The 20234-nt window shown below is 41.6% G+C and overlaps 1 protein-coding gene across 1 annotated transcript in view; it reads left to right on the plus strand.

Moving 5' to 3' along the window:
• Positions 1-19581, plus strand: part of KALRN (kalirin RhoGEF kinase) — a 709132-nt gene extending 689551 nt beyond the window's left edge. Inside the window, 1 exon segment of the mRNA XM_078146745.1 lies at positions 18224-19581. Within this exon segment, the coding sequence (XP_078002871.1) occupies positions 18224-18286 (63 nt within the window). The 3' untranslated portion in view covers positions 18287-19581.
• The last annotated feature ends 653 nt before the right edge of the window (positions 19582-20234 follow it).

Consider the following 20234-nt stretch of genomic DNA (forward strand, 5'->3'; position numbering starts at 1 on the left):
GAACTGAACCGAAGCTCTCAGTCAAAGTCATGAAGTGAATACTGACTGCCTAGAGTGGAATCTCTGACATTTGGGGAGCATGTCCAGTCTGAGGGGAGAAGAAAAGATTGGAGCATGATTGAGTTGCAGGTGTTCTATGCAAATTTTATCAGAGAAGAAAGAAGGCTGGGACATCTCAAAGCTGAGTATGGGTCTAATGAGGATTTTTGTTTTAGCATGCTAATGCTAAAACCTGGAAGTGGAAGGAAGCGGGGGCAGCGAGGGGGGAATCTGTGGAAGCAGAGAGGAGGGAGAGGGTTTGTGGAAGAACTCGCAAATGGCTTGCAAAACCCAGGAAACTCAGGATAAGCTGATGATGAGTAGAGAGGAATGAGGATAATCAGTGCACTAAACAAACACTAAAAGCAGAGACAGGAAGCTATCATCCTGCTTCAGGACTAACTGGGACAGGGAGCTCAAGAGAGGCCAGGAAGAGCTGTCAGTCTCAAACAGGACAACTGACTTAGGGCAAAAGAAAAGCAGCATGGAGAATTCCTGCAGGCCACTGGCTGAGTTGGTGATACAGGTATCTCTACAGGAAGGTATTTTAACCCGGAGCTGAGGGAGAACACCAGAATACTGGACAAACATCAGTAATAATATCAGCTTACACTGATACAGCACTCTATGGTTACTAAATATTTTAATATCTATTATCTCATCTAATTCTCGTGATAATCATGGGAGTTATATAAAGAAGGTATTCTCATCCCCACTTGACAGATGAAGAAACTGAGGCTGAATGAGGTTAAGTGACTTGTCCAATGTAATCTGGATCATAGAATCATATATAGAGAGCTGGAAGTAATCTCAGAAGGTATTGAGTCCAACCACCTCTTTTTTATAGATGAGGAAACTAAGCCGGAGAGGAGAGTGACTTGCCCATAGTCACACAACTATTAAGTGTCTGAGGCAGGATTTGAATTTTGGTTTCACTCTCTAAATTCTGTGCTCTGTCCACCACATTAGGATGCCTATTTCATTTGTCTGAGGAGTGGTAGAGATGGGGCGTGGAGCCAGGTCGTCTGACTCCATGGTGAAGAGAGTGAAGGGCTCCTTCCATAGCATGACACTAGAGTGGATGCTGGCGTGGTCCAGTCTTCTCCTAGCAAAGTCCATAACAAGTGTACAGGCAAAAGGGAAGCTGGAGGCGGGTTGGGAAGAGGGAAAGGAGCTAGCTTTGTGGATTTCAAGTGAGTGGCTGTTCCTTGGCATCCAGGAAGGAGCATAGGTTCAAAAAGTAAATTGTATATGTACAAGATAGGGAAACATTTGTAGACAACAGCTCTTGTCAGGGAAAATACAGAGCTTTGAGTGGATGAAAAGGTCAAAATGAGATCTAGCAGCCAAAAAAGCTAGCATGATCTTAGGTTGTCAATAGAAACATAGATGGAAGCCAGAACCTGAGAGATGATAAATCCTGCCCTGAACAGCCCATCTCTGGAGTATTATGTTCAGTTCTGGGACTTACCACATTTTAGCCACAATTCGAACAAACAAGAGAATGTCAGGAGGAATGTCAATGACTGGACTGGAAACCATGCCATGTGAGGAATGACCAAAACAGGAATTTTTAGCCTACGACCTATGAATTTGTTGTTATTGTTATTGTTTTATTACCATATTTTGATAATTGTATTTTAATATGACTGGTTGCCTTTGTACATCTGTATTTTATGCATTTAATACCCTTATTCTGGCTTCAGATTGCCAAAGGGGTCTGAGAGATACACAAAAAAGGTTAAGAATCCCTATAAAGGGCACCCTTAGCCTGGGAAGAAGACTTAAAGGGACAGTATAGTTGTTTAACAGCTAAAAATGATGCTAAGACTTTTGGGACACCCTGTATCTGAAGGGCTTTCATGGGAAGAGAATCGGGCTTATCTTACTTGACCCCAGAAAGCAGAATGAGGAGGAGCTAGAGGTGTTGCAGAAAGACATGTTTGGTCTTTACTTATGACGAACATTCTAAGCAACAGGAGCTGTCTAACAACACAGTGGCTGCTTCGGGAGATGATGGTTTCCCAGTCACTGGGGATCTTCAAGATGACTCTGGATGACCACTTGTTGAGGAATGTTATAGTAGGCTTCTCTTCAAATTTAAGTTAGATTACGTTACCTCTGAAGGTCCTTTCAACTCTGAGATTCTGAAAGTCAATGATTCTGTGAGAATCAACTCATTCACATCTCACTCTTACTTTAAAGAAGGGAGAAATGGGCTGCGAGGGCCGCCAGAAGAACTCGAGTTATACATAAGGAAGGACTTCCCAGCAGGGATGGGTATCATATCCTGAAACCAGTAACTGGAATCTCTTAGCAGAAGTCTTTAAGAATAGGGCTCATTCCTCTATGGGCTACTTGAGGTACATTCCTCATTGGAGGAAGTCCTAGAGACAGGATGAGATCCCCGTAGTTGAAGATTCCAGTGAAGTCAGTACCAGGTTGTAGCTCTAAAAAGCAAATCAACAATGTGGAAGTGTAGCGAATCTGAAGTTTTGGTGCTAATAGAAATCTCACGCATCTCACACTGTACAATGTTTTCATTTGACAAGTTTATAAAGACTACTGAGGTGATTTACCCAGGGATGTGTCTCCTGGATCACCAGTGACAGCCTGCTCCATTTGACCGTGATGCCTGAGCATGAACAAACCCCTCAGTGGAACTCTGGCCCATTAAATGCACTATATTAATAGCAGAGAAGTTGTGGTCGGGTCTTTTGGAGATATTTCTCACCCGGCCCGCAGCCCCAGTGAATCCTGTGGGTCCCATAAAACACTTCTTTATTGGGGCAGGTTATAGTCTGCCGTTCTGCTCCTTTTATTGCTTCCCATTTTGTGATCAAACACTTTTAACTCCAAAACAAACACCACACCACCCAGAGAACAAGCCTTCTCTGTTTCCACCATCACCTCGGGTGGAAAGCCCAGGGCTGAGACAGAATGCACCTGGGTGTTCTTTCCATCAGCTCAGGTTTATTACAGGGCCTGACGTTCTTCCCTCCTGAAAGTGTAATGTAATGTAATGTCATTGCTATTTCAGCAATTTCCATTACATTCATGTGCTTATTTAAATATGGGAAAACTAACATTTCACTGCACAGTGTGGAAAACTCAATATTTAAATCCTAGAGCCATATGGAATGAGCACAGAAATTAGAGTTCAATGACCTGACTTCAATGCCCAGCTTTTTAGTTTTCTAGCTGTGGGACCTTGGACAAATCATTTCTGAAACCTCAGTTTCCTCTTCTATAAAATGTGAATAACAATATGTACACTACCTACCTCCCAGAATTTTTGTGAAGATCAAACGAGGTGATTTTAATGCTACATAAATATGATTACTGTTTATTATTATTATTTCACCTCATGGCCTTTTTGACAACAGTTATGAGAAAGCTGAGACTTCCACAGTCTGACTCTATCTTCCCTTGAAACTCCAGTTTGGGTATTTGGAAGAGAAAACATGGAGGGGCGTTTAAACGTATACAGATTACAATAGGTGAACTGGATAATGAACCTTTTGGGTAATGAATATAATCCCTGCCCTCTGGGAGTTTCTAGTTTAATGAGGAAGGCAAGACAGGCACATAGTGTCTTTCCGTCTTTAATTATAGTTCAAAGTAGGGACAAATAAATACGGCTCAGCCTGAGTCTGTAAGTCTTGTGGGGATATAGCATAAGAAGAAATCAGAATTAGGGAAGACTTCTGTGAACCTGTGGGGAGAAATCTCATGCATGCCATGCTAGAGTGAAGCAGATGGAGACAGGGATGCAAGAAACAAATTTTAAAAGAGGAACTGACATTTGGGGTCCATCTTTCATCCAGGAATCCACTGAAGCATTGCTGGTCATTTGGTTGTCTGTTGATGAAGGACAGAGCCTGTGGCAGTGCTTTGGCTGCGAGTGAGGGTAGAGATGAGAAAGGACCAGTTTCCTAAATTTGTTCCTTTCCCTTCCATCCAAGGCAGGGACTGAGTGTTTCATACCCTAGCCCTTAGGGATGAGCTTAAGACTTACTCTTTTTCAGAGAACATCATCTTTATTGCTCTAAAGATGAGATAAGGAAAAACTCTCACCAGTGTGGTAGGAGAGAAGCATGCAGTCTTCATTGATACTTTGGCCTTCATTACCCTCCTTGAGGTATCAGATATATCCATCAATCATAGAATCTCAGGGTTGAAAGAGACCTCAGAGGCCACCAAGTCCAACCTTCCCTGAAGCAGGAATTCCCTCTACCACGGACCTGACAAGGCGTCACACTACCTCTGCTGAAAGACCTGCCATTTTGAGCAACTCTGTAGCTCTGGAGGGGAAGCCATTTTGCCCTTGGGTAGCACTAATTAATAAGAAATTCTTGCTCACCTTGAATCAAAATCTACCTCTGGCCAACTGTCATTCATTGCTCTTGGCTCTGCCCTCTGGGACCAAGTGAAAAAAGCCTTCCACATGACCACATGTTTTTAAGTCATTTAGAGACTTAAAAACAGCCATCGTGCCCCACTTTATCTTCTTTTATTCAGTCTTTTCTTATCCAGAATAAATATCTCCTATTCCTTTCAACAATCTGCCCCTAGTATGATTTCAAGTCCCTTCTCATCTGAATCACCTTCCTCTAACCAGAGCAAAGTATAATGGGATGATCACCTCCCTTGATTTGCGCTATGCTTCTCCTCTTGCTACCTAAGATTGTATTCACATTCTGGCTGCCATGTCACAGATTTATATCGAGACTGGATTCCGTAACACCCGCAGGTCTTTTTCATAAGACCTCTGGCCTTGTCACACTTTATCCAGCTGATTTCCTTTTAATCCAAATGTTGAACTTTTCATTTATTCTCATTACATTTCATCTCATTCTATTCAGGCCATTATGCTAAGCTGTCAAGATCTTTTTTGGATCCCTATTCCATCCTCCAACATGTTAATGTATCCATCTCAACTTCATTTTATCTGTGCTACCCAACACTGGTCACAAACCCAGCCTTTTATTCCCACCTCCATGTTGTGATTGTATTGTGTGATGGTGCTTGGAAAACTTAGTGTCATGTGAAAAGCCAATGATGTAGGCTTTTTTCCTTTTTATAAATAAATAAAGAACTTCTCAGATGCCTGGCTTCCATATGAGGTACCAGCTGCTCTATTTCACTAGGGGGTAAAGTATCATTTTAATTGAAAAGTTCAGCCCAGCTCCACCTGCCAAAATAAATCAGGACAGCATTATTTTACTTAATATTTTAATTCAAACTCAATAGCATTTTTAAAAAAAACCCTACTTTGAGAGAGAGCCATGCTTTAAAAAGTAAATGAGGCGGATTTGGTTTTTTGTTTGTTTTATTCAGAAAACAGTCATTTAACTCAGACTGGGACTATTTGCTTAGATATATTTCAGTTGTAGAAAATTTCATAAGTTCCCGTTTCCCAAGATAACACAAGGACCTTCAGTGCACCTAAATAAATTTTCATATCTTTGTCCTGGATAGCATTTAGCATTATACGTGCTTATTACTTCATATAACAGAAATAATGATGAGAAAGAAAATATAATTGTATATTTCTATAAGTAAATACATAGGGATGACTGGTTCAGTTTTTAGTTCTTCCAAAGCTATAACCAAGGTAGAATAATGGGGCTTTGCCCCATGGTGTCAAATTGCAACACTTGCAATCCTTCAGCAACTAGAGACAATAGAACTTAGTACCTAGTTAGAAAAAATCATTAGTTAAAGTAGAAACTACCAAATGGCCAGCTCCTTCCCCCAGGTTCTATTCAACTGAAGGCACACTCTGTGCCACTTATCTCAGGCACAATTTGTGGTATTTGCCTAGGAGTAAAAGTACCTAATTACAGGTCTGAGTTCCTCCCAAGGTTGGGAGTTAGAGCAGAGTGAACCTTGGACTTACTGCTCGCTGCATTAAGAACATTGAATTCCTGCCACCAACTCAGCCTGTCATTTCTTTCTGGGAGAGAAAAATATAACAATAATGGCAGACAAGAAACAGCAGCACAGACCTCATCCCAGTGAAATTGTCCACAGTTGTTGTAGCCTTGCCCAGCCTCTCTGGTGTGGCAGAAGAGAAAGGTCAGCTGCTCATTATTAATGCCCATCTCGGATCTCTCACTGCATGGTGCCAGTGACTCACAAGGTGGCCTTGGTGGGCATGTGATTCTGCCCAAAGCAGAGGCTCTGTGCCTCTCCAGTCAAAACCCCAATCTGGCGCTGAGGGTTTGACTGTGCCTGGAGGTGGCAAAGATGATCTCTGCCTCAGAGTGAGCAGAAACAGACCCAGCTGCTAGAAGCCGGTCAGCCGTGCCTGGGGCCAGCCAGAGCCCCTCGTAAAGGAGCACCAGCCATTGAGTGTGCTGAGGCTTTGGGCACTTAGGTTTTTATTCCATTTCCTAAATTCTGGTGGAGGAGGAGGAGTGAGAAGCTGACAGTCAGCCAAGATGTTAAAGCGGATTAGTTGGAAGCATTCTAAGAGGAGCAAAGCGCAAGTGAGTATGTCTCCCAGATAGCTGAATTTTTTTTTCCCCTGGGGAACAGAGGGTACCAGGATTCCAGAATCAAATGGAGATAGAAGAGAAAGCCAGTGGCCAAGCTAAAGTCAGGGAAAGCAGGAGCGGCAGGCTTTAGAAAGGGGCTTATATACCAAAGTAGTTTTCTCTTGGAAAAGTCAAATGCCTTAATCTTTTTTTTTCTTACCTATAGGAGTCTGGGAGGGGAAAAAAAATTACTTGAGTAAGGAGGTTGGTGGAGCTGGACAAACCAGTCCTGCAAAAGCTATGGGCAGAGGGAAGGTAAAGCTGGCAACACTGAGCTTGGGGTTGTCTGGGACCAACTTCCCCAGATGCAATAGCTAGGGTCTCTTCGGGTAGGCAGAGAAATGTGGCAGCTTCCGAAACACCAGACAGGTGGAGTCTTTTTGCTAGAAAGGAGACCCGGCAAAGAGGAAAAGGATTAGCAAACCTAGGTTCAAATTCCAGTTGTTCCTCTCTGTTTGCTCTTCCCTACTGGGAGTGGTGGGGAAGAGGATTAGGTTTTGCATCTGTAAAATGAATACAGGCTACGTGATCTCTCCCAGCTTTAAATCTGATGAACTTGTTATTAAAATAGCTGGGAAACCACAAATTGGCTTTGGAGCAAAGGCTATCCCTCAATTTGGGCCACTTTTAAGTACATAACATGTGTGCTCCAAAATAGCATATATTATTATCTGTGAGTGCACAACAATAACTTAGGTCATGGAGATGGGTGCGTGGTTATTTTTTTCAGCCCGTTCCTACTAGAGTAAACAATTCCTGTTGGGGCTTCGTCTGTTTGCCAGTCTAGCAATACGCAGGCAGTTTTATATGTCTAATGATAATATTCATCAGCATCAAAACCTGCATTTATATAGTTCTTTAAGGTTTACAAAGCACTTTACATGCAGTATTTAGTATTGTGGTAGGCAGGGTGAGATTTAAGGATGGGGACTATTGGGGATGGGCCGGTGTTATTCCAAGGGCCAGAGAGAAGTGAATGATTAGGACAGATTGCAAGAGAATTGCCTGTCCTGAGCTAGTGCAGGCATTTTAGCTCCAGGGATCTGCAGCAGAGGGATGGCAGAGAGGTGACTTTGGCTGAGAGTCTTGTAATATTCTCGTCCTGGAAAGATGCTAAAAGATGCAGAGCCCTGTAACCCTAGCCCATAACAGACAAGTGCCATCCAGTTTTATTCATGACTCCTCATTAGTCCTTTTAACAGTGTAACCCAATGGAAAAAGTGTTGGTCATGGATTCAGGCAACCTGTATTCAAACTGCAGTTTTTATTATAGCTGTGGGACATTAGGTAAGTCACTTAATTGCTCTGGGGATCAGTTTCTCCAAGTGTCAAATAAGACACTTCCTTTCTCATAGGGTTGTTGTAAAGTGCTTTGTAAACTCTAAAATGCTTTATAAATGTAAACTGCTATTATTAATTATAATAATAATTATTATTATCATCTCATGCTCCTTCTCTACTGCTGGCAGCTTTTCCAAAACTCTCTCCTTTCTCCTTAAACTGATTTTTTCAATCACTGCTTTTTAAAAAGCAATTTTTAAATTTTTTAAAGTCAAACATATATTTGAATATTACATTGACTTGGGTATTACAAATGTTAAAGTTTCACCAATTTTGTTTTTATTAGGATTTTGATCACCTTCAACAAAGACATAACAGTTTGCTTGCCTGTTTGGCATCTCTCTTTGATGTTAGTCTATATACCCTCTTAGAGACTTATTCAGAGGACTTGAGAATCTCTTATCCAATTGCCTTCAGCTAATTATCTAGAGAGTTGCAGGCATTTAAAAACTTAACATCTTCTTTGAAAGAGAGTTAATTCATCTCATTTCCCTCAAAGAAATCAGAACTATATTGTTCCCCCTACCCCACACCCTTCCCACCTTTATGTTTTGGATTGCCTTTATCATTACAGACCATAGATTCTATTCCTCAGTAGATCAGAGGTGATTGGAGTTGGGGCCTCTGAGAATTTCCTGAAAAAAGAACAGACATCACCCCCAAATGTCTTTACATTCTTTCTGCCTCTTGTAAAAGTAGATCATCTAATTGGATATTCAAAATTTGGTTAGCACATTATAGGAAAATTGCTCCAAAAAGCAGTGTAGAAAAGGTCATCCTAGAAACCTTGAAGGAAAAGAAGAGTAATTGAAACTAGAAACTTTCCACTGAGCTTCCAAAAACTGCTGCCATTTTCCCAAAAGATGTTAAAATGCTTATCTTTATCCCTCTTTTATTCTGTCCATTAGCTAGGGAAATCCATTCTTTTGGGGGGAAAGTAGGACTTTAAAAAATATTTTTACTTAACTTTTATTATCTGGAGGGTTTTTTTGTTTTATTTTTATATCACTTTCATTTCTGAATATATCCCTTCTTATTCCCCTACCCAGTAAATCACCCCTTATTGCAAAAAAAAAGGAGGAAAAAAGCAGTTCAGCCACATTAACCAAGACAGGAAGCAAGTCTGGTAGTGTATGTAATATTTCATCCCTGTAGTCCATCACCCATCTCTGCAGGGAAGAGGGAAACCTGAAGAAAGTATCACTTTTGAGGCAGTTAGGTGATGTAATAGATAGAACGCTGGATTTGGAGTCAGAAAGACCTGAGTTCAAATCCTATCCTGGCCTTATGACTGGAGCAAGTCACTTAACCTTTCAAAGTCTCAGTTCCCTTCCCTCCCTCTCCAAATAGCATCTACTTCACAGATAGGGTAACATGTAAAGTGGCATTTAAGGTAAACCTTAAATGCTAATTACTATTATTATTTTGAAGTTTCCCTAGAGAGGAAAGGTTCCAATGATGTTCTATGATTCGTGTCTATGTGCACAGAACAAAAGCTATTTGTAGAGAAATTGAGTCCAAACCACTGACCTGGGGTGCTACTTATGGCTTTGTAATTTGAAGAGATATCTGCTAGAGAATATTTTTGGTATATAACTAGACCAAAAAAAATGCTAACAGAAGAGCTGTTGGAAGTATAACAGGCAAGCTGAGATGGCAGAAGCATATTGTTTCCATAAGGCTCAGGTGGAAGGAAGCAAAATTAAGGTAATTACATATATAATTCATATATACACAGTATGTATGTGGATGGACACAAAAAATATACACATAAAATAAGAAACTACATAGAGTAGAGGCATTCTGTGAGTAACAAATCCATGATTTGCCAACATCCCATCTGTACAAATGGCTTCCCTGATCCTCCTACCCATCCCAAGGCTGCTCCTCCAAACAGCAACCAAGCTTTTCTGGACCAAAGGTACTAGGCAGGTGACCAGCATCTGTAATTATCAAATACAAAATCTCTTTCCTTTCTGTGGTCCTCTTCACACAGACCACATACCTGTCGTCATGCTGTCCTACCTTTCTTTTCCCTTTCTATTGTCTTTTGCTGATCACAAATTCATTCATTGCACCTGAGGAAATCTTTTCTCATATATACATATGTCAACCCCCTCCCCCTACATACTTTTCCTCTTCTAAGTCCTGTCCAGTTACCTCAAAGAAATTTAGTTTTCTTTCTGTATATGTCTGCCTGAACCTTTTTCTTCCTTTCTCTTTTTTCCTTTCTTTGTGCCTTTTGTAAGTGAAAAGAAAAATAATCGTAAACAAAACTGAGTACAAGAGTAAACCCATTTATATCAGAGAAAAGGAAAGCAAGAATTTTAAAGCGTAATTAGACATAATAAAGAATGAATATCATCAACCTCTGATGTCCTTTAAAGTAGGCAGAAATCATGGGAATTCCATAAAATTATCTGACTACTTCCTCATCGTTTCCTAAATAAACTACTTTTCATCAAGCAACAACCTCCAAGATAAATATGCTATTTTGTATTCAGTATTCGAATTCTTAGTATTGCAACATTATTATTTCCTACCATTTTCATCAAAATTTGTTGTAATTCAACTAAATTAGAGGCTACATACGCTTTGTGTGGGCTGGTATGGAATATAATATGAATCAAAATAGCAGAATAGAGAAAGTATAGGATTAGGTACCCAGAGATTTGAGTTCTAGACTCAGAGCTGCCATTTTATTGGCTACCAGACTGTGGGTATGCCATTTCATCTCTCTGAGTCTCACTCACTTCACCTGTAAAATCAGCATATTAATTCTTGTCCCAAAACTTCACTGGGTTCTTGTCAAAATTAAAATGAGAACATAGGTTTGAAAGTTCTTTGAAAACATCAAAGCATGATGCATTTATTATTATACTTAACATTGTTTCTAGGGGGAAGTGAAGTTTTCAACCATTGACTTGAAATTGAATTTTCTGTAATTGAAGATGCAACATATTCGCTTACACCTATGATTTTTAAAATAGTCTTCAGTCATTCATTAACCATAGAACTATATAACAACATATAAATATGATGACATAAATAATATTCTTATCAGTCCCTGATCATAGCCATGTTATATTGGATATCTATAACCACTCTAGTTGTGTTAGCAGCTTAATAGAATAACTTTACTGTCACCTGGTAGTTTCAATCCCCAAATGGTATTAGGTGGGTAGGTCACTTCCCCTTATTTACCAGACTTGTCTATGACTTTTGGCTGTGCCAAAAAAGTCAAAACCAGACCCAAATAGAAAAACTTGCCAACACTGAAGATGTGGTCTAGTGAAAAAGTCTGACCAATTTAGAGTCAGAGGATCTGGATTCAAATCCATTTTGCCAATTCTCTCTGTCTGATCTTGGGCAAATCACTTCTCTGGGACTCAGTCTGGACCTCATCTGTAAACAAGAGGATTGAATGAAATGATTTCTAAGGTCCCTCTCAGTTCTGAGTCAGTGATCCTATGAACTTCTGACTAAAGGCAATTTCATTGATTCCGACATCTTTAAACTGTGTTGCTTTCTAGACATATCTCATACATGAGCCTCAATTATTATATAGTATCATACAGTATATAGTTTATAGCATCATATATAGTCAAGCTACTTCCTTCCTTCTCCTCTAAGAGCATTGCATACGAATCCTAAATCAAGCCCAGACCCAAAAGCCCAGACCTGCCACCAAAGTATGGGACCCAAGCTAATCATGATACACTGCCAGATTTTTTTTAAAAACCAGGATTTTGGAAAGCTTAATGTTATTCTTCTATTTGGGAACCAAAAATGACAACTGCTTGCTACATCAAGGTCAAAGTCCTCTCCTTGTCCTTCAAAGCCCCCTCTAATTTCAGTCCCACCCAATTTTTCTAAACTGACTGCCCACTACTCCCCAACCAGGGCTCTGGAGGTCTTATTTCTGGGAGCCAAGGGGCAAGAGAGTATGTGTACTGTGTGCCATCACCACTGGCTTCTTCTAGGACCTGGGACCCACCCTTCCCTAAAACAGATCTGGCCAACAGCCCCAAGAGGCAGCACATATTTAGTAGGAAGGGCACTGGACTCGGCATCATCAAGATCTGGATTCAAATCCCACCTCAGACACTTATTAGCTGTGTAACTGGGCAAAGCACTTAACATCTCTATACCTTAGTTTCCTTATCTGTAAAATGAGGTAGTTGGACCAAGTTGTCTCCAAAATCCCTTTCATTCTCCATCTATAATCACTCTTTACTAACCTTTTTTCATATTCCTCTCCTCCATTTTATCCTTCTTCTGCCCAAATTCTCCAAGTTTATGCATATTTTACGTTTACTAGTACATTTGGTATTATTTGGGTTAGTTTTTAATGGCATTTTTTTGTATCAGTAACCGCTGCCCCTTATCTGACTGCCTGGAATGTGTCTTCTCTGCTCTTTCTACCTCCAGCAATGAAGTCTTGGAGGACACAAAGCGTGTCATTTAAGTCTGATGTTTTTCTTAGTCGCATTATCACAGTGGTCTGTGCCGCATCATTTTGTGCTTGGTTATATTGTCTTGGAATGCTCTCTACTTGTTCCATGTGGGTTAGTCTGGTCTCCCCTTGAGGACAGAGACCATGTTTAGTACCCTCTACAGCACACATCTGGGCATGATGTAGATTCTGTAAATAAATATTATAAATTTGGATTAATCGATACATGTATGTGTGTATACCTATGTATCTGTTTTTCATGTGTATATGGCTATGTGCATATATGTATGTATATATGTGAGACCACAGTTGAAAATATGTGTGTGTGTGTGTGTGTGTTGTATGGGTGAGTGGGAGTGTGGGTGTGGGTGCTTCACACACACTCAGCGGAAGTGACCTTCTACTTGGGGAGGAGGAAGAGGAGATGTCATCAGGACTGGACCTCAGGTTTTGGTTTTATTTGAGGAAAGCCCTTGGGTCCTTGAGGCAAGGCTATGGTTGAATTGGTGTTGGCACTCTCTGGTATAAATTGTATGCCTGAGTTATGGGTGACCTGCCTTCTCCGACTCCCTGGGGCTAGCCTTTTGCCTCTGAAGGGGTTGAAGACAAAACAGGTGCTCCCACTCCCCCATCCCCAGGTGTGGGGGAAGTGTAGACTGGCCATTATTAGAGGGGGCGATCCACCTATGAAAGTCATCATAACTAGCATTTATATAATATTTTAAAGTTTGCGAAGCACTATACATTCATAATTTTATTTGAGTAGCATGCCAATTCTATAAGCCAGGTATTATGAGTAGTATTATCTATATTTTACAGACAAGGAAAATTGGTGTCAGAAAGGTTAAGTAATTTGCTAATGGCAAAAGTGGGATTCAAACTCAGGTCTTCCAGACTCTAAGTCTACTATTCTATCTACTAAAGTTTATGGAGGTTACATGACTTATCAAAGGTCATGCAACTAGCTAGTACCAGATCTAGAACTCAAACTCTGGTCCTCTGGCCTCAACCCATTAAACCACACTATCTCCCTAGAAACCTGGATTAGGAAAAGTTGCCAAAAAAAGGGATTAGAGACTAGAACAGAGATTGGCCAAGAGTTGAGATAATAACAATAATGACAAAAAATATTATCTATTATTTTATATTATATAATTATAATATAACACATATAATATATTTTTATATTATATATTATAATGAATTTTTTTATACATTGTGTTATAGCATATATTATAATATATTATTTTATATGATTTTTAGTAGTAGTAGTAGTATTACTATAAGAGCTAACATTATCTCATTGGAATAATTGGAGGCATGGCTATGTCATCAAGGCTGAGCATGAGATAAGAAAAGTCAGAGAAGATTAGGATTCCCAAAACTCTATTTCTGAGAGGAGATTGGAGGGGTATGGGAATTAAAGCATTTGAACCCATGAAAGTACGTATAGGAATGATGAATGGGGGCTGTTCTCTTGTCCCACTGGGCATAGCTCCCTCTCCTTTGTTATATAATGATAGTCAGCACCTTTGAGTTAACCCAAGGCCATCTCCAATATTCATACATACACATACACCCCAAGAGGGAAGGCACCTGACTTTACATTTGTTCTTGATCTTAGCCTCGAGAGACGCAGTACCAAACTTTACATTTAGAACTTCTTCCTTAGGCTTCTGTGTAATAGAGAATAAGTGGGTTGTCTGAGATTGCCAAAGGTTTCTCCTCTTACTGAGCAAGCCTGGCCTACCCCAAAGGAAGGGCAGAGTAGGTGGGCACAGTATAAAAGCCGCATTGTTCACAGCTCAGTGTGGTTGCATGAGCAGCTCTCAAAGGAAAGTTTGCAAGGAGTTACATGGTATGGCGACATTGAAGTCAACTTTGGAGGCCACATATGGAGTCACTTATTAGCCCATGGGCATCAAGCTTTCAGAAAATAGAAAGAAACCAATTATATTCCTCCTCTACCACTACCACCAAGAGGGTTTTCTGAGAGACATTCCTTCATAATAAGGCAGTTTCTAACCAGAAGAGAAAATAATGAGTGCAGAATAAAAGCTTGCATGATTGAAACATTATTTTCACTCATTGCCTGACTTCAGAACTCTCACCAGAAAACTCACTGAGCAGATGGAAGAGGGAGGGTAATGAGGGAAAGGCAGAAAAACAGGTGAATGTAAAACATAACAAAACAGAACAGAAAAAGATGGGAATCAATTGTTCTTAAAAACATGTCTATCCCAGGATTTCACTATTTCTCTCCTTCATTAGGGAATAGGATTAGCCAATATTTATATGGCACTAGCTATGTGCTAGGCCCTGTGCTAAGCGCTTTACAAATATTATCTCATTTGATCCTCACAACAACCCTGGGAGGTAAATACTATTATTATCCTCATTTTACCGAGGAGGAAACTGAGACAGATAGCAATTAAGTGACTTGCCCAGGGTCACACAGATAGTTCAGTTGTCTGAAGCTGGATTTGAACTTGTCTCCCTCACTCCAGGCCCAGCATTCTATCCACTGTGCTACCTAGATGTCCGCAATTAGAGTGTGATTTATAGTTTAAAAAGTAATTTTCCTCACAACAGCCCTGGAAGGTAGATAGTGAAAATGTTATTTTTACTCGTTTTATAGTCAGTCAGTCAATAAGCATTTATTAAGCACCTGCTATGTGCTAAGCACTGGGGATACAAGAAGAGGGAAAAGATAGACCTTGCCGTCCAGGAGCTCACAATCTATAGTTGAGGAAACTGTGGCTTACATAAGACCATAGTGGCAGAACCAATTGAATTACTCAGCTCAGTTCAATTCAATTCAATTCAACAAGGATTTATTAAAATACCTACCTGCTAGACACTAGGGATTTAATGGGGGAAAAAAACCATGCCCTCCAGGAGCTTACATCTTATTTGGGGGAAACTACATGTGCATAGCAAAGTTAATATGAACTATATTCAAAAGCAGTATTAAATAATTGGGAGGTGGAGAGGAAATGGGTTTATAACTGAGGCAATCAGGAAAGGCTACTTAGAGGAGATATCAACTTAAGTTTGGAAGGGAATTAGGCATTCCAGGAGTTGAGGAGAAGAGGGGGATCATTCCAGACCGGGCAAAAGCAGAGAGATGGGAGGACTCTCCTGTCCAGGTAATAACAAGTAGGCAACGTTGGCTAAAATGTCAAGGGGAGGTTAGCGTGTAATCGACTTGGAGAGATAGGATGGAACCAATGATGAGGGACTTTAAATACCAAGTCAAGGAGTGAGCGTTTTATCCCTGAGAAAGGTGGGAGTCACTAAAGCTTCTTGAGCAGGGGAGTGATCCGTTTCCAGAGGTGGGGAGCCTGCGGCCTCGAGGCCACATGTGGCCTTCTAGGTCCTTGGGTGCTGCCTTTTGACTGAGTCCAAGTTTTACAGAACAAATCATTTTATTAAGGGGATTTATTCTGTGAAATTTAGATTCAATAAAAGGGCCATAGTTGAGAACCTAGAGGTGGAGGACCTACATGTGGCCTTGAGGCCGCAGGTTCACCACCCCGGTTTAGGAATATTAATTTCATTCAGAGCAAGGTTTCCAGACTCCGAATTCAGTGTACTCTCCACTACACCACACTGTCTTCATCAGTATCCTTTTTGCTGGGGTAGTTGTGTGGACAAAGGATTCTTCACCTTTTTTGTATCATGTGCCCCTTTGGCATTCTAGTAAATCAACCTATGGACCCCTTTTCAGAATAATAATTTTTAAACGTATAAAATAAAATCCGTAGGAAATCAATTATATCAAAATATCATTATCAAATTAAATAAAAAGTGCTTGAACCCCAGATTCAGACACCCCACCCTATAGGGATAATAAAACAGCTTGACCCTGTATTACCCCATCCCCTCCAAAGTTACTTACTCAGCCAACTCTACTGAACACCTCAGAAGAGAGCTCACTCTGAGGCTCTTTGGCTATGTGTAAATCCCAACTAACAAGAAAGGATTAAGGGAGATGATGAAGGCAGAAATCGAAAACAGGAAAGGACAAATTCAAAACTCACAAAAGTCCTCATTAAACAAAAATATAGATTGGAGTTTATTTGAGAGCTGCTTTGCCATTTTTCTCTATGACATGAGACTGGCAGGCCTCTGGTATGTTAGCTATTGATCCTGGTGGCAAAACTTACTCAAACTGAGCTTGTAACTTGGGAAGTACGGGAGGGCTCTTGCTAACCAGTCAGTAAGGCCTACTGGAGTCCCCCCAAAATCTCAAGATCCTAGATTCAGAGCTGGAAGGAACCCCAGAAAGGGTCTGGCCCCCTCATTTTACAAATGAGGACAGTGAGGCTGAGAAAGGATAAATGATTTGGCAGGTTTTAAGTATCAGCAGTGGCATCTGACCCGGCCAGGTCATCTGACTCCCAAGCAATGGTTCTTTCTACTGCATTGTGTTACCTGAAATCAAGATTCAGAGACATAGGATTGTAGATTTAGGGCTGGAAGGAACAGAGAAGATCATCGGGTCCAACCCCATCATTTTAGAGATGAAAAAACTGAATTCCAAAGAGACTCCCCATCTAATGGAAGAGTCATGGCAGCTCTTTCTTTTGGTAACTTCCAAAGAAATGGTGGGAAAAGTTTATAGTACTCTTGTAAGAAAGATATACCCAAGGGAAAAAATGAATGAAGTTGTAAGGAATGGAGGTATTGAAAAAAACGTTCATATAACTCAGAGATCTAGATTCTACCATTTTCTGTTCTAAAAGAGAAAAGTGAAAAGTCCCATTTTCACTTGCACAACTTGCTCTTCCCATGATGAGGATCTGAATTATACTTTCTTCTTCCAAGTAATCTACCAGTCAGCCCAAGTTTGGAGCCTGAATGTTAGGTTTATGGTTTGCTTACTCTACTCCCCTCATCTAGTATGACATACAGACAGATCTAATAAAGGCCTCTTGTTAAACTTTAACTAAGAAAGGGTCCGCCTCCTACAAATAAAGGAAAAGGGCATCTCCACCCATTGGCTTTGGTTTTATAGAACTGTAGGCCACAAGGTACCCTTCCTGAGGACATCTGTAAGACAAATTGACCTAGAGGTGTGAAGATCTAACTATAGGCAAAGTACCCTTTCTCCAAAAACCTTTTTCCCAGGAAGGGCAAAAATATATAGAGAAAACCAGTCCACTCAGAAATAGGTTCTTAAGCATAAACAGGCAATACAGCCCACTTAATCTAAGGAAAACTTTTCTTTTTAGTGGAGAATAAGGAGTGAATGGGTCCCTGGAAGACTGAGAAGAAACATAATCATGGGTTAGAACATTGATAGCTCCTAAAAGAGTCTCACATTAAGTTGATCCCAACTTTTTTTTAAATTCTGCTCATGCTTTAAGGAACTTTAGGAAGCAGATACTACTCCTTCTCTGACCAGGCAGAGCTGCTATGAGGTATAGACACACTTAGAGATCTGGGCTAGTCAGATGTTTTAATGGGGTTATCAAGGGCCCCCCATTTGAGTTCTTAGACACACTTGGTTGGATCCTTCTTAACTTCTTCCCTCCATCCTCCCCTCAGAGTCCCAGGGAAGACCCTACACAAAAGGGAGAAGCAGAGAGGAGTCCTCCTAGGGAAAAGGAAGGTGCCCATAGACCTATATATCACACCTCTCCTCTACCACTAACTTCTCCCCCTGCTCCCAACAAATCTATTGTATATTTATCATGTGTCCTGCTGTGAACATTTAGGTTACAATTGCAGTAGGTTGCACGGATTATCTTATTCTGTGTTATGTGAGGTTCATTGAATCTCATGCAGATTTATGCAAAATAATATGCAAATCACAGAGCCCGGGCCCTTTTCTTAACAGGACTACAGCATTGCTCCTCGGTGGCACCTGGGACCTGGGGATCCTTTCTCCACTTACGTTTAGCGCACAGCCTGGGACTTGTCCCTGCAGCCTCTCCGGGTTAGCCGTGCCGCCGTTGGGACCTCCCGCCTGGACTCCCACCACCCACTCCTCTTGGGACTGCCCCGGCAGGGCTGGTGTGGGTGCAGCCACATGCCTGGTGGGAAACATGCTCCAGGCAGAGCCTGCCCCCCCGGGCTGTGGGATCGTCCGGTGGGCTCCCCTGTTCCGTGGGTCCCCTGTTCTGCCTCTGGGTGCAATTCGAGGTTTCCCTCCACAAAGTTTGATATGTTATAGGTGCTGGGGACCAGAGACAGGCTCCATGGCTCAACGTGCCCTCAGCACCATCATCCCACCCCACCCAGGTCCAGGGTTCCACTCCAGTGAGGGACAGAGTGGGAGGGTGGGTCAATGAGATGAGGAGGAGTTTTCTGAGGCTTTTGTCCCCTGCCGGCCTCCTACCCCTCTACATGTCAACCTTCCTGAACCTGGGGGACAACGCATCACTCTGACCCAGCCTGCCTCCTCTCATATAGTGGGAAACGATGAGAAAAGGGGTTGCGGAGTGGTAGAGGAGGTGGCATGAGGGTAGATCGGAACAAGGGCTTAGCCTAGCCTTACCAAAAGTTTGCCAAAATCATTCAGCCATAGAAAATCTATTTGCATCAATCCACCTGTATTTTTCAGTATCCCTCTTCTGCCTCCCCTTGTATTCAGATCCCTGTGTTTAGCACTCCCCTACCTATTGTCTCTTAGCTTCCAATATACTCAAAGATACTCACCTCTTCCTCCCTACCCCCCACCCTCAGAGCCCCAGGAAAGACCCTACATAGAAGGGAGAGGCAGAGATGAATCCAGCCTCCCAGGGAAAAACCAACTCCGGAGAAGCGGAGAGGCAAAGGTCACTTCTTTAATCCCGTTTCCCCATTTTACGGATTCATTGCTTTGTTTTCACTAGCTCAGGCCTTGTTTTTTTTTTTTAGGTTCAGCACTCATTTCCATGGCTAGGCTAGTGGGGGGTGTTCCCTTGTGTTTCCAAAAGTTTACACTTCAGCTGTCTCACAGGCTTATTGTGAGGATGAGAGACCAAGTGCGGTGTCCAGTGCCCTGAGCTTTGCAGAGGCAAGCATCCCTCGAAGTAAAGCCCCATGCTCTAGAAACGTACCTGGCTCAAGAAAGGACCCTGGGGGGTTGTACTTGACCAAGAATCCAGGGGTGCACAGCGATATGGGCATTTGCATGACTGAGAAGAATCGCTGATGTCTTGTTTGCACATGTCACTTACTTGAATATGTTCCAATAAAATGATTCGAAAGCAGGCTGTTGCTATAAAGTGATTTATAAATCCTTCCTGGTGAGGACTGAGGCCCTTGACCTACAGAGCAGCCCCCACCCCCGCCCCGCCCCCACCGTGCTCCCCGGGAAGACCTGGCCTGGCTGGAGTGGGAGGTATCAGAGAATGGGTTAAGCTTGAAGTGGGCGATGGTCAGGCAAATGGCCTCTTGCAGGCAGCACTTTCCTCTTCCGTTGCCTAGAAACGGAGTTTACATTCTAGGGTGGAAATTACCATATGGAGCCAATAATTATTTTTTTCTTTTTTTGAGGCAGTCACAGGGTTACAGACCTGCTCTGTCATGGAGCAAACAAGGGAGAGAGAAGAGGAGAAGAGAGAGAAAGACAAAGATTTCATGTTGTTCTATTCAGAAATAATTCTTGGTAAATGCCCATGTTAGCTGGTTGAGTTGTGAAACTGCACCCTTTGTACAACTGTGTCATAGGTTAGGAGCTGGAAGGAACCTTGGAGATCATTTAGTCCAGGCCCCTCATTTTATAGATATGGAAACTGAAGCCCACGGGGGAAAGGGGGTGGTAGGGGTGGCTTTCCAAAGGTCAAACTGCCTCAGGTTGCAAATTCGACACAGCCCAAGCCTACCACTGATTGATTGGTGTCTGACAGTGAGAAAGAGAACCA

Source organism: Phascolarctos cinereus, unplaced genomic scaffold, assembly GCF_003287225.1.
Source record: "Phascolarctos cinereus isolate Bilbo 61053 unplaced genomic scaffold, phaCin_HiC Scaffold_726;HRSCAF=1367, whole genome shotgun sequence".
NCBI classification, from domain to species: Eukaryota; Metazoa; Chordata; class Mammalia; order Diprotodontia; family Phascolarctidae; genus Phascolarctos; species Phascolarctos cinereus.